We start from the raw sequence: 15,325 nt of genomic DNA, 5'->3' as shown, positions 1-15,325 counted from the left end.
GTGCTTCACATACTAAATATCAGTTTTCAAGCCACAATTTACAAATGTATTGAGTACAATCAGCAGAATGAAACAAAACGGAACTGATCCTTCAGTTCTAAAGCAGGCAAAATTCATACTGCCTTCCAGTTTGTATAAAAACAGCAGGATCAGGCCCATAATAGCAAAATTTTTCTTCTTGGTGACAGTTGTCAAGATTTATCAGAAACCAAACTAAGCTACTGCTTCTATAGGGTCTGACTTTTTCATTCCATTGCTGTGGAAGAACCAGTCCTGCCAGTATAGGAAGCACAACTTAACTTGCTGCTAACTGAGCAGAGATCCATAATAATTATAAGAATGAAAGCAAAGAAAGTTGCATTGGTTCATCCTTCCCAAGATATAGAGAAAGGAACATCAATGTTAGCAAGAAAGGGAAAAAAACAGAACTCATAATTAGTACAGGAAATAACTCCTAGTGAATACGTGGAAGTGTTAAGGGTTATTGAAGTTCTTACCAGTGTCCCTGCACATATATTTCATTATTCACAACTTACAATGCTTCAGGGGTACCTATTTCCATTGCTGTTTAGGGCACAGTGAAATCAACAGCTCAACCATGGCTTCCCATACTGGCAGATATCCACCTACCTCAAATTCATCACAAAAAATTCTTCAAATGTTCCATCATATTTGAGTTAACAAGGACCTTCCAATTCATTAAGTCCTTATATAATTTACTGAGATTCCAACTCAACTCCAGAAAACTTTTCTGACTTGCAGCGCAAGAGCTTGAAGATTTGGGGTTTTCCCTTGAAGATCAATAGCAAGCAAGCTGGAAGGACACTAACTGACAAATAAACACTTCAAGGACTTTTCACTTCTATGGAAAACATGTCCACTTTGAATCTCATCCAAACATCACATGGCAGATGCTCTTACCTCTTCCATAAATGGCGACTGAGACACCATCCTATTTCTCACTGTGGAAATTGACTTCAAACTATGGAGCACCTCATCAATCAGTGTCCCAAACAATCCACATCCCAGTGGCATCTCAGCTATCCACTCTGTGTCACCTGAAGCAATCAATTGGATTGCTGACCTAGACTTGGACATCTAACATTGCTGTTTTTAGGCATACAAAAGAAGATGATGACAACGACTTCAGGAAACGTAACAAAAATCCGATTAAAGCCCTGGCTGGGACTTGGAAGATCTAAATTCAAATTCTGGCCCTCCCACAGACTTCTTGTGTGACCTTGGCAAATCACTTAGTCTCTCTGTGCCTCAGTTCCTTATCTGTAAAGTGGGGATAATCGTACTTCGCTGTCTGCCAGGAGCACTGAGAGGAATACAAGTAAGAAATGTTTGTGAAGTGCTTCAATACTATGGTGATGGGAGCCACAAGTACTCACACAAATGAGCAGAAACCAATCAGGACCGTAGGTGGTATATTATTTTCCTTTTCTGAAAATGCTATCTAGTCTCAAAATATCTACTAGCAGCATTTATATTTTAAAACTGTAACTATGGGGGAAAATGCAGTATTCAAGTGCAGGTTTCAAAAGAATAATTTGGCTTATGACCTTTCATTCTGTAAGTCATGTATTTAAAAGAACAAACTTACATATCATAGGAAAATTTCTTCTGAAGGTTAGTCTGGTTTTTCTGAAACTGGTACACATCCAGTTGTAGCTTTCCGTATTCCTTCTGTAACTTTATCAAGTGTTCTGGGCCAAAAGAGGATTATTATTTTTAATAGAATATTATAGTAAGATAAACAGATCCCTCCCTCCAAAATCAAAGATGCAAATTTGATAGTGAGAAAGCTCTATTGGCTACTTTTCTCAGTCTCCCAAATTCATGATATTTTGTTAGACCAAATATAGTGTCACATTGTGGCACCTGCTCAGCAGCAAAAACACAGAGGACGTAGGACGGTTTTCTACCTAATACAACCTACATTCTCTGCATCCCCTCCTCCAAAGGGAGGGCTCTAACTCATCTATATTCTCTGGCTGCTCTTGGCCTGCAACCTAGCAGACTAGAGGTCACTGAAGGACTAGTCACTATAGTGCAGACACAATGGTAATTTTCCTACTACTTATCTAAATTAAAGTTACAACTCACTGTGACATTCTGTACCTCATGGGAACACCCTACACCCCCATGTTCATCCTTATAATATGATTGTGTGGTATCTAATGCAAAATTTGTCATGTCGGGTATCTTCGGAAGGTTCATGATGCACTGAGCATTGTTGTTATAGTGATGTTATTTTATAGTAATGTTATAGGTTATAATTTCGTGTACATAGTTATGAGGCTGACAATGTATCCTCATGGCTTAAAGCAAGCCCAGGCAAAAACTCTCTAAGAGCAGAGGGGCAGTTCACACTTCATACATTAATTAAGACAATAAAAAAAAAAAAAAATCAAGGCATGTATGGAGAAACCCAGCCCAGCCTCACAGGAACAAAGGATGCTGGCCTAGGCAGCAACAAAAGGATCTGTTCGACTCGCAGTGAGTCACCCCCCTTCCTTTGGTCAGTTTGGGACTGTAATGAGGTACTGCTCACCTGACTCTGAAGGGGGGAAGTGGGGGGGAGAAGCCAAGAGGGAAGAAAGAATATGATAAAAGGGAAAGACATTTGCCATGCTCTTTCTCTTCCACCTCTATCTACAGACATCACCACCAAACAACTGAAGTGCTGATCAAAGGGGAGAGCCTGGCTGAAGGGCAACCAGCCAGCCTGTGGTGAGAAGCATCGAAGTTTGTAAGGGCATTGAAAGCGTTAAGATCAGCTTAGAATGCGTTTTGCTTTTATTTCATTTGACCAAATCCAACTTGTTATGCTTTGACTTATAATCACTTAAAATCTATCTTTATAGTTAATAAATCTGTTTATTTATTCTACCTGAAGCAGTGCTTTTGGTTTGAAGCATGTCAGAGACTCCCCTTGGGTTAACAAGCCTGGTACATGTAAATTTCTTTGTTAAAGTGATGAACTCATATAAGCTTGCAGCGTCCAGCAGGCATAACTGGACACTGCAAGATGGAGGTTCTTAGGTTTGTGTCTGGGACCGGAGATATTGGCTAGTGTCATTCGGTTGCACAATTCAAGGAGCAGCTTACATGCCAGAGGCTGTGGGTGAACAGCCCAGGAGTGGGGGCTCTCACAGCAGAGCAGGGTAAAGCTGGTTCCCAGAGTCAGGGATTGGAGTGACCTAGCAGATCACCAGTCCAGATAACACCAGAGGGGAACGTCACACCCTCTGTAACAGCAGTTTACAGTTCACAAAGCAGGATTGTTTGTAAGTTAGTAGTTTTCTGTGGTGGAACCTCCTCCATCATGCTGTGACACCCTGAATGCTTTGCTCCCAACAAAAAGCTTTGCATCAGAAAGCTGAGCACATCAGAGAGGCTGACAACTGTATTTTCCAATGGCCCAAATGCTAGAAGTCATAACTCACTAGCAATGATTCTGAAAGTATCAAAGTGGATAATAATTAATAAGGCCAAATTTTCCTTTCAGATGTGTGTATTACTCCCATGGATGTCAATGCATCCATATACAGGAGTATAGAATTTTAGAGTTGAAAGAGGGTTATACTATGTGGGTGGGAACGGAGAAGTTGTTCAAGTATATATTATTAATATAGGGGGAATCTGTTCTATTTATATTTCTTATTTTCTGCCATTAAGATCTAAGGCTGTGGAGTCCTGCACTAAGAGCCACATGGACCTTTTTGCCTAAACAGAGCCCCACTGAAGGCAGTATGGCATGAGCCCTGTACCCATGAAGAACCTGTACATGGTCAAGGTCTAGTTTATGGTGGTTCCTACACTTTCTCATGGCTTTGAGTTGGAGAGCTCACACACCTAAAAGACACAGGAGTAAGACTGAGTCTTTGAGAGAACTGGCTTTAAGTCTGATAATAATAGAACTACAATAAAAAGGTACCTTTTAGATTCTGGATAAATCTCTCATTTGTTGTTATATTATTCATTAACACAGCCTGCGGAAAAAAAGTGAAATTGTATTAAAACAATGTTGATCAAACCACTTATTTAATAAAAAAGTAATCAAGTAATTCTAGAGAATAAAGCAAAAATGTATTTCTAAGGAATACGATACAATTAAAAAACAAACACTGTATTAGGTGCAGTTGAGATCAGTTATGTTATTTCAATTCCTAGATTATGAAAAAAAAAAAAAAAAAAATTTTGTACTACCCAAGGCATAAATCAATAAAAGATCATCATTAAAAATAAAACAAGACCACAACATTTTAAACAGGTTACTCACTGGAATTATTAGTTTAAAGAGTCCACTGCTAAACACTTGTTTACCATTGTCTCCATTTCATGTTACTCTTACAATCACAGTGACAATCAGATTTAGAGTGTATTAATCAAGTGTACCTTTAAGAAAGAAAGATTCACCAAACTGCATCCTTTCAATAATTCTTTTGAGATAGAACCAATAAGCCTACTGTCAGGATTGCAGGGGAAAAGTGCCAGAGCAATAATTATTCCAACAACACAAATAAAAACTCTACCAAAGTCAGTAAATCAAGGGAGAAATGGCTTGCCTATTAGGTTTTATATTACACACCATTATATTTAGTCCACTTCCCTAATGCATGGCACCCTCTTTTCCTCCCCTGGGACAAATGAGAGATGTAATGCCCTTCCATTCCCATATCTTTAACTCCAGACACACTAAAAAGGCAGTAATCTCAGGCGGGAGGAGAAGGTCAGAAATACACATGCACATGAGATTGGATATTGTGACAAAGTTCCTCCTCTACCTTGGTGGGTCTTGCGCTTATTGGCGGATTTGCTCACCTTGGAGCTTCACGGCAGCCCTCAGCTTGCCTGTTTTTCTGAACCCACAGTCCAGTTCGACGACTCCTGTGTCTGACCAGGAGTTGGGAGGTTTGGAGGGAACCTGGGCCCGCCCTCTACTCCGGGTTCCAGCCCAGGGTCCTGTGGAATGCAGCTGTCTAGAGTGCCTCCTGAAACAGCTTGCGACAGCTACAACTCCCTAGGCTACTTCCCCATGGCCTCCTCCCAACACCTTCTTTATCCTCACCATAGGACCTTCCTCCTGGTGTCTGATAATGCTTGTACTTCTCAGTCCTCCAACAGTCCGCGTTCTCACTCTCAGCTCCTAGTGCCTCTTACTCCCAACTCCTCACATGCGCACCACAAACTGAAGTGAGCTCCTTTTTAAACCCAGATGCCCTGATTAGCCTGCCTTAATTGATTCTAGCAGCTTCTTGATTGGCTGCAGGTGTTCTAATCTGCCTGTCTTAATTGTCTCCAGAACTGTCTCCTGATTGTTCTGGAACCTTCCCTGTTACCTTACCCAGGGAAAAGGGACCTACTTAACCTGGGGCTAATATATCTGTCTTCTGTTACTCTCCTGTAGCCATCTGGCCCGACCCTGTCACAATGTGTAGGGGGAAAATAACACTACATGAAATTAGTCACAGACAAATGCCAACAGAGAACTCAGCTTCAGTGTCTAATATTTAGCAATTGTGCAGGAAAATAGTTTAGTTTTGAAGATGACAGACGATCATGCCTATTTAGACTTATAAATCTGTATGTCTTCTGAAGTATCTATTCGCTGTGCTTAGATGTAATTTATAAAGATTCCTATTTATTCATCCCAGGATGCATTCAGTATTTCACAGACTTCAGAGATCAGGATACAGCCATTCCCGAAAGAAGTTTTTCACAGAAGTAGTGCTGCTGCCATACAGTATATGGGCTGCCTTCACTGGAAGGAGCACTTCTATGATCAAGATGGTCGTTCAGTCTGTGCAGGCTATTCTGATGCTACTGATAAGGATGCCGAATAGTGCTAATTTTGACTGTGCTTATTGTAATCTAATCATCCATTTACTAGGAGCTAGAGAAAGAGTTCACCAGTTCATCTCAAACATGTGGCAGATGGTAATGACTTTTGTTCACAAGCAGTCTAAACCAGATTTGTGTCCTATCATCAGTTCCCTGGACCATCTAGTTCCCCAAACAAACTGTTATTTGAATGTAATGACAGAGATATTATTGTTTACAGCATGGGTTCTCAAACTGGGGGTTGCGAGGTTATTATATGGTGGGTTGCGAGCTGTCAGCCTCCAACCCAAAACCCGCTTTGTATCCAGCATTTATAATGGTGTTAAATATATTAAAAAGTGTTTTTAATTTATAAGCGGGGGGGGGTCGTACTCAAAGGCCTGCTATTTGAAAAAAGTCACCAGTACAAAAGTTTGAGAACCACTGGTTTACAGAAACCAATAAGTTATATTCACATCTTCACGCAGAGGGAGCAAGTTTCAAACAGATAAAAGGAAATTTTTCTTCTACACAATACCACACAGCCCATGAAACTCATTGCTAAAAATATCACTGAGGCTAAGAGCTTAACAGGTTTCATAAAAGAAGACCATTAATATGGATGACAAGAATATCCAAACTTACACTCATAAGGATTTAAAAAGAGGGAGAAAAAATCAAGAGTTTTCAAAGGATTATAAACCCTGATTGCTTCACCACATAAACCAACATTTAATGAATGGTGCTCTGCCTATGGTGAGGTTATTCCATAACTTCCAACTGCAGGATTTTTTATACTGGAAACATCTGGTACCGGCCATTGTTGAAGACTGGCTACTGGATTAGATGGTCCAGCAGTCCAATTCAGTATGGAAATCACTATGTTCCTATGTTATTTTCCTAATTTTTGAAGATGGAAATGAGAATATGCTTGATTCTGAAAGTATTACAGAATGACTGCTAAATTTCATATTACTCAGAATGGTGGGAAGGGTGAGCAGTAATCATCTCAAATGGGAAAGCACAGGTATATGTTATTGGAAGGTCACTTAAGTCACAGATAAAAAAATGCATTACTTCATATCCTTTTCAGAGTAGTAGCCGTGTTAGTCCGTATTCGCAAAAAGAAAAGGAGTACTTGTGGCACCTTAGAGACTAACCAATTTATTTGAGCATGAACTTTTCATGAGCTGTAGCTCACGAAAAGCTTATGCTCAAATAAATTGGTTAGTCTCTAAGGTGTCACTAGTACTCTTTTTCTTTTTTCATATCCTTTATGCATCACATATAAAAGACCCTTTTGGTAAAGCTGCAGTACTCTCCTGAATGTGAAAATATGATGAAGGGAGGGTCATATAGAAAGAGATCAGGAAAAGCTGGTTAGTAAAAGCACTTTAATGTTTGCAGCAAATCCGGTTTAATAATTTACAAGAAAATGTTTACAACAGCCAGAAGGTTGTTTCTTAATGTTGCTGCACTAATACTTAGAGTTTTATATTTTTCAAGAGCTGTACCAACATTAACTAATCCTCACAACATTGTTGGGTTGTAGGCAGGCAATCTCCCCATTTTTTTTGCAAGTGGAGAAATAGACACACACAAGGTAAACAACTTGGCCAAAGGCCAGAGAACAAGTTAGCGTCAGTAGTCACCATGAGAAGCTCTGGTGCGCCTGGCTGCCAAGCCTGTACCCGGGTCAATTTAGACCCAGGAGGAGGATTAGATTTGATATTTCATTCAGCACATAAAGCATTGCACACTACCTCTAGAAGAGGAGAATTCAGGGCTTAGCAACTCTGTACACAAGCTGTGCCCCAATACAGCAGACCTCAAGCCGCTCAGCACACAGACTTGCTGACTACAGTCAATGTTGTTGAAAGCAAGTAAATCATGTCTTCACATGCCTGACCAAAAAGCAGCACTATCATCAGCAAAGATGGAAGCGTCTCCCAGCTGGATGACAGTTGCTACAGTGACTGCCAGAAATTTGCTAGGAGAGAAGCATGTCTGTGTAGGAACTGTTGTCCACATTAGAGACACAGAAAGCAATGGAATGAATAGCTACATCACTGAACTGGTGGGCAGAGAATGACTTACCCTAAAGAGAACAGTAATTCCTGCTAGAGAGTTTTCTAGTATCACAGAATCACAGAAAAGGCCAGAAGGGTCCATTAGATATGTTCTGACCTCCTGTATATCACAGGCCATTACATCTCACCCAGTTACCCCTGTATTGAGCCCAATAACTCGTTGGCTAAAGCATATCCGCCAGAAAGGTATTCCCTTGTAACATTCCATTTTATCTGTCAATTCCTTCACCATTTCCCATGACAACAGCAAATGCTGTATTAAAACCAGGCTAACACAGATCTGAAAAATGAAAAATTGCTGTATTTGCTTTCAATACTGACTATACACAGTGTACCTCAGGGGTCCTCAACGCGGTGCCCGCGGGTGCAATGGCACCCGCGGGGCAGTTGTGTGCGCCCGCAGGACAGCGCACTGCCAAAATGCCGCCGCCAAGCACGGCCGCCGGAGAACCGCCTGCCGAAATGCCGCTGAGAAGCGTTGCCGTTTCTCAGCAGTATTTCGGCGGTGGGGTGTCTGGCGCCTGCCACAGTCTTCTGGAAATGGGAATATGCTATTCCCACAGAAAGGTTGGGGACCACTGGTGTACCTAATACGTAAAGAAGCATTGTAACAAGAAATGGTAACCAAAAAATACCAAAGCAATTGGCTGAAGTAACATTTTGTAGTTTATCTGTATTTTCAAAGTAGTTTTCACATGAGGGGAAAAGTTGCTGTATCAGCAATTAAACTGATCAGACATTAACTAGACTGATTACTATTATAGTTTATTAGTTAAGATTGAAGTAGTTCCCAAAATATCACAAATTCTGGTCTCACAGAGTGTACAGTAATGAGACAAAAAGACAAGAAAAAGAGTGTGTGGGATAGATTTACAAAAACACAAGCCAGGAGAGATCAGGGAGAGGATAGCCATGTGCCTTATGTTTACATATTTGGTGGCTATTGAATTTTATTTATTTAAATTAAATCCTAAAATTTCCCTTCCTTCACCATTCACCACACAGGCCTACCCACCATTTGTCTGGCAACATTCTTCAATTTTAGTGTCTTTATGCTCTTCTCTCTCAGCATTTTGAAAAGATGGCACGCTAGCCACATAGCCTTTCAATCCTAGGTCATGAGATTAAAACATCAACAGGTGAACTTATCTTTTTCCCCCAAGGCTTTCAAGGTCACTGAACATATTTTCTCTATTGTATTTCTTTTAGGCTTGTCGGTATGCTGCAGACTCATTTTACACTTTTGAACAAGAGTGCCGTGTGAAAAAAGTCTAAAGCAATTTTCAAGCCAAGAATGGAGCATTTAAGCCATACAGTTTTTCACTGAACTTTTAGCATTCATTCTTTCTAGAAGTTACAGCCTGTTCTCAATAAAATTAAACACTGAATGAAACAGCTGTTTGGAACAGACTGAATGACTCAGACAATTGATAAGGGGAGACCAAGCCCTTTACCTCTAGCTCAGTGTTTGGACTGTGGTCAAGGCTGTTGGACATTAAAAGTTGCTTCTGGCACCTATTCTGCATTACAGCAGTCAGTGGTTTCAGTTCATCTCTTATTCCAGAAGTGAGCCACAGAACACAACACAAAAACCATCACCACAATTGGCTCATTTGTCAGCAGTCTCAAAAGAGGCACCAAGGAGACAGTGGGCATAAAGAATGAGCTATCCTTCCAAACCTGCAAAGCAGTGGGCGTGTGCTTGTGCTGTGTGTGTTCTGTGGACACAGGATTTTTGTCATCATTGCTATCAATCTAGCATATGTATTATTGCTACATTCAATCACAAGTAAAGAAACATTTGTCAGTATGAATGGAATAAAATGCACTCTGGGCAGCGGTTGCTATAAGTCGCTACAACTATCATTGTACATTAACCCCTCTTCTCTCGTCAGCCATTTTACTATATAGTGTGAAAAGGCAGAAAAAATTTTCAATAGTATATTCTTAATTTGCACAGAATCTGAATTTCCATGTCTTGGAAACCTATATATTAGCCTAATGCTGGGATTCTCAAACTTGTTCATAATGCAAATACATTTTAAAAGAGAGAATCTCCGCTCCCATTTACGAGTATGTGGACCATCTCTGCTGATGATGTACTTTCCCCAAGGATGAGATTTCAACAGCAGCTGCTTGAGGGAAAGTATTTAGTTTATTTTAGCTTCTTTTAATACAGTTTAACTGGAACATGAGAGACCCTGTGACACATGATCAGCCAGCTTTGAACAGACCATCAGCATGGGATCCACAGACCATCTGAGAACTTCTGGTTAATGAATGCTGTGTTTGAAGCAGAGAGCTGCCCATTTCTCTATGAAATAAATAAGAGCCTCTTTTAAGACAACATAAAAACAGACTGGAGTAGGTTGTACTTTCCCTAAGAACACTGACAAGTCCATTACTTTACTACTACATCTATTGTAAATATAAGGCTAACTTCTGGCCCTGCTGAAAAAAGTCACAATACATTCAACGTCATTTTGAACTGTATTTAAACTAGAAAGACCATAATCAATTAAAGCTCTGCCTGCAGGTGTAGTGGCTAAGAGGTTTAGGTTACAATCAGCCATGTACAAGGACTTGTCTACACTTCAAATTTGTTGCAGGTCAGCTTGAGATGTTTCCTGTTAAAATGCCTTCATCCACAAACAAAATGTTTTGTTGTATATTATCTAGTGTTTTAATGTGTGTTATCAAACCCCCCTTTGGAAGCAGGTTTACATGGATGTGGATTGAGTTTACCCATGACAAAGCAGGTGTGGTTATAACCACATCCTATAACAAGTGTTGTGCATCTGTCAGATCTTCCTGCCAGTATCCCACACTGCTTTCTGACTCCCTGGATCAGCTGTGTCCTCTCTACAGCTCCAGGTTCATCCTAACTGGATGTCACACCACCATTTAAATAGTTGCATACAGCCAGGTGCAGTTCTTTGAAATTCCAATTTGTGGGGAGTTCACAAATACTTGTGTGTCATATTCCTGATTACCCCCTCACCCCCATACATTGCCTCCTGCTGCTGTACCATGGCCCCAGACTGAGATTCTGGACTTTATTGAGCTCTGGTGAGAGGAGCTTTATTTTGTCCATCTGTATCTTGGCACAGATATACAAGCAGTGTGAGACCAGTGGCGTACAGGAGTCTGGTAGAAGGCAAATATTCTGCCTGCTGGATGAATAGTTTTCTTCTTCCGAGTGACCAGAGCAGGGGCTGCGCTAGAGCAATCAGGAACCTGCTAGAACCAATTAAGACAGGCAAGCTAATTAAGACACCTGGAGCCAATTAAGAACTAGAATCAATTATGGCAGGCAGACTAATCAGGACAGGTGGTTTTAAAAGGACCTCCCATCAGTTAGTGGGGGGCATGCAAGAGGCAGAGAGTGAGAAGGCGTGCTGCTGGAGGACTGAGGAGTACAAGTGTGATCAGGCTTCAGGAGGAAGATCCTGCAGTGAGGATAAAGAAGGTGCTGGGGGAAGGCTATGGGGAAGTAGCCCAGGGAGTTGTAGCTGTCATGCAGCTGATACAGGAGACATTTAGACAGCTGCTATCCACAGGGCCCTGGGCTTGAACCCGGTGTAGAGGGTGGGCCTGGGTTCCCCGCATCACCCCAACTCCTGATTGGACACAGGAGGAGTTGACCTAGTCTGTGAGCAACACCAGAAAGGACAGTAAAAAGAAAAGGAGTACTTGTAGCACCTTAGAGACTAACAAATTTATTTGAGCATAAGTTTTCGTGAGCTGGACAGTCTAATTTGGAAAGGGATCTGGCTGTCTCTGACCCACTAAGTGGGACAACAGAGACTGCGGAGATTGTTCTCCGTTTCCCCCATGCTGGCCAGTGATGATGTTAGTTGAGTGAATGGCAGGTGGCTGAGTGAATGGCAGCAAAAGTGGCCAAACTGAGGGCTGCCGTGAACCTCTGAGGTGAGCAAATCTGCCAAAAAGCGCAGGACCCACCAAGGCAGAGGAGGAATTTTGTCACAGCAGATACCATCGACACTGCTCAGAAAGGGGCATAACCAAGATGCTCTCCAGTGCTGCAGTAAGGAAAAGGAGCTCTGAGTGGCCACAGACACGTGAAACACAATTTAACTGTACAGAGAGATACTACAGCCTGCTCTTGCTATGAAGAGCTTGACCATATGTTTGCTAGATGTGACACCACCAGAGTTTGATGTGGATTCCCTGACTGAACCACAAACCTTGGATGTGGGTGACATAGTGATCCCATCAAACCAGAGTCGTAAAGCTCTAAACCACCTTCATGTAGATCTGGAGGATGAAACTGAACCACCGGGGGACACTGCAATGTTTGCAGAACTTTCCTCTGGCTCATGGCCTTTTACCTCCTGCCACCCCTCCTCATTCTCAGTACTGTACAAACAATCCATTCCTTTTGACACTAATATGAAAACACAAACACCACAAACTTGCTGTGTTCCGGCCTACACTTCTCATACTGTAGTGCTTATTCACCTTTCTCCCTCCCTCCACCTGGTCAGCTCCTGCACCCTTCACAAAAATGGTGACACTGCATAGCTTAACAAGGAAAGTACTTACTTTAAGTTACCTTTTTTCTTCTTCATCCTCCCCTTTCTCCCACACCATATTAGTAGCAGAAGGAAGAGAGAAAAACAGCGTGCAATAGGACATTGGATTTGCAAAGGCAAAGAAGTTCCGGGAGCACATGGCCTTCTAAATTTGCACAGGAGTATAATTACTCAGTACAATTTTTAATGCTAACAAAGTTCACCACTGTTGTAAGCAGGTGCAACTCTATTGACATAAAAAGACTTATGGGTGAATTTAACCCACTAACACCAACATACAACTGGTGTAAACAAGATGAGAATAAAGCCCATAGCATCATTCCCTTACCTAAGACCCCTAAAATAACATGGCCAAACAACATGATCCAAGAACAAAGTGATAGACAACTTTAAATGTCATTTTATAGATTTCTGCCATATGCATTAACATTTGGGTATTAATATTTCATGAGTTTTATGTTATAATTTAGGAGTATATAACATTTATCGATTATTCTCTTTGTACACATTTTTTTTCCATTTGGCTTGAGGGGCTCAGGTTATTACAAAGATTTGACTAAATAGTCTTTTGCAGCCATATGAGCTTCCTTATAGTCAAATATTTACAATTCGAGTCTAGACGTACTACAGAATTAGATGATATATTTACCTTTTCTTAATCTGCCTCTAAGAAGGAAAAGAAACTGGCTCAGCGTGAGTGACTGAACTAAACCAAAAAATCAGGTTATGAATTTGACAGATTGCTATCATCCTAAAAAAAAGGCAGCCAATCAATAGTGCCAATACTGAGCAGTGTGCTCCAAGAACACATTAAAAATATTTATAAAAAGGTATTTAAAAGCTAACCAAGTTGATGCAAGTGTACTGCATTTTCTTTTCTAAGTCAGAATAATTTGATTGTACCTTGGATACCCTCTCAAAATATCCAAAGGGACTAGTCCCTCTTATTACTTAGTGATGCTGAAAATTTTTTAATTTTCTAATATGAAACTGCACATATAATTATGAGGAGACAAAATTATTGGGTGCAGAAGGCCTGATAAGTTAAATTCCCTTTTCTTCCAGTCATGTAACCCAGAGAAATAGAAAAGTTTTCAGATAAAAACACCATATGCCCAGGGTCAGTTTGGCTCATGTTCCATGGACCATTTTAAAAATGGAGAATTTGGCATTGTAAACAACAGGGTAACAGTAAAATTAAACAGGACTATTGCAATGCACAATCCCACATGAAGTTACTGCTATTTGATTTTGTACAAGGCATAATAGAAAGATTTTCAGCACAAAATCAGTAAGCCCCCGTGTGAAAGCATGTACGTGTGCTGCGTGGGGCACACCTCACCGAGCCACAAGGGTACGTATGTATGCCCCACCACAACTTCCCCTGATTGGGGCAACAATAGAATTGCTTTGACAGATGGGACAAAGAGAAGCCAACACACATTAATATATCATGTTCCCTTTTTAAAAAGGCTTCAGAATAGGAATTATTACCACAAACAATTCATCAGGACCTCAGTTCAGTGCTCCCAAATTTAACATCCATACTCATGTCTCTAAATCAGGTTAGGCTTGTCTCCTGATGCCAGAAAGAGAAACCACCACTCTCTGTAGCCTGCCTTGCTTCTACTCCCCTCTCTCCCAGTATCCCATTCCTGTGTTTAAATAGCTCAATCCCAGGGTGGGGCACAGCCTGCTGGATTATCCCCAGGCTGTAGGCTCCAGCCTGTCCCTTAAAGGGGTAGTACCTTCTTTCACATCCCCAAAATAAGGATGTGTTTGTACTTCCATTAAGAAACTGATTTACAAGATAGAATGAAAAATTGCGGGTATTCATGTTAAAGTTTATTTATTGCTTTTTCTATTGCAATTCTATTTCTATTTCTATTGCTGGATTCTATTCTATTTCTATTTTTCTATTGCTTGTTCAGGTGACCAACACTAAAAGGCTCAGACCAATTAACAGTGAAAGCTGAATAACTACAGTCTGTAAATATGCATATTTAATGTAGGTGAAAAGTATTTAATATACAAATGCTGAAACATATAGGACTAGTGATAGAGACAACAGTAGGGTATTAAAGACAACATCCTTTCCCTCTCTCCACATTACGGTTTCTCATTAACTGAACTAAAATGAAGCATATTGATAGGTATATATCTCAGATGCATGCAATATGAACTGAACCTTTCCCCAAGGGAGGTGTGAAGAACAATTGTGGCACATTGTGAAAAGCTGTGAATAAGCAATGGGGAAATGTATTCCATATCCAATATACAAAGTTGTTGTACGTATTCTTTTTAAAACTACTTAGTTGTAGAACTAAGTTTTTTAAAAAAACTACTTAGTGTTCCTATTTTGAATTTTAAAATGGATTATTTAAATCCAAACACAACAAAAAATTAGAACATGCATTAACTGTTTAACCAAACAATTTTAAAAAATGGATAGAGCATATATAAGGGGTATTTTTCCAGTTATTGTTTTAACAGAAAATGGTGGACCTATGAACATCCTAAATGCAATGAATGCTGAGTGATAACTAGAGAGAATATTGGTCTCCTTTAAAAATTGTTTAATGGATTCAAAAGTGCCCTTTTGAACTTCTCATTCCTTATCTGTCTTCATTGAGACTTCATGTAAGCTTCCTGTTCTTGTCAATCTAGTTCTGTCTGAATTGCCATAAGTGATTTGCCAAATCTACATTAATCCTTGAAAATTTGAACAGTTCTAACAGGAAAGACTGAGAATGGAAGAGAGACTGGCTCTACAGCCTGATGGTTAGGGCACTCACAGTGGATGTGGAAGATCTGGGTTCAAGTTCCTGCTCTGAATCAGGCACAGCA

General features: G+C 40.5%; 1 protein-coding gene across 1 annotated transcript in view; it reads right to left on the bottom strand.

Moving 5' to 3' along the window:
* Positions 1 to 15,325, bottom strand: part of GOLM1 (golgi membrane protein 1) — a 59,200-nt gene that overhangs the window by 20,522 nt on the left and 23,353 nt on the right. Inside the window, exons 4-5 of the mRNA XM_077817508.1 lie at positions 3,947 to 4,001; positions 1,610 to 1,712 (exon numbers count right to left, since the gene is read on the bottom strand). Coding sequence (XP_077673634.1) covers positions 1,610 to 1,712; positions 3,947 to 4,001 — 158 coding nt within the window. The remainder of the gene's footprint in view (positions 1 to 1,609; positions 1,713 to 3,946; positions 4,002 to 15,325) is intronic.

This window comes from Eretmochelys imbricata, chromosome 5 (genome assembly GCF_965152235.1).
Source record: "Eretmochelys imbricata isolate rEreImb1 chromosome 5, rEreImb1.hap1, whole genome shotgun sequence".
Taxonomy (NCBI): domain Eukaryota; kingdom Metazoa; phylum Chordata; order Testudines; family Cheloniidae; genus Eretmochelys; species Eretmochelys imbricata.
The sequence above is the reverse complement of the archived record's forward strand: the minus strand, read 5'-3'. Positions and strand labels throughout refer to the sequence as shown.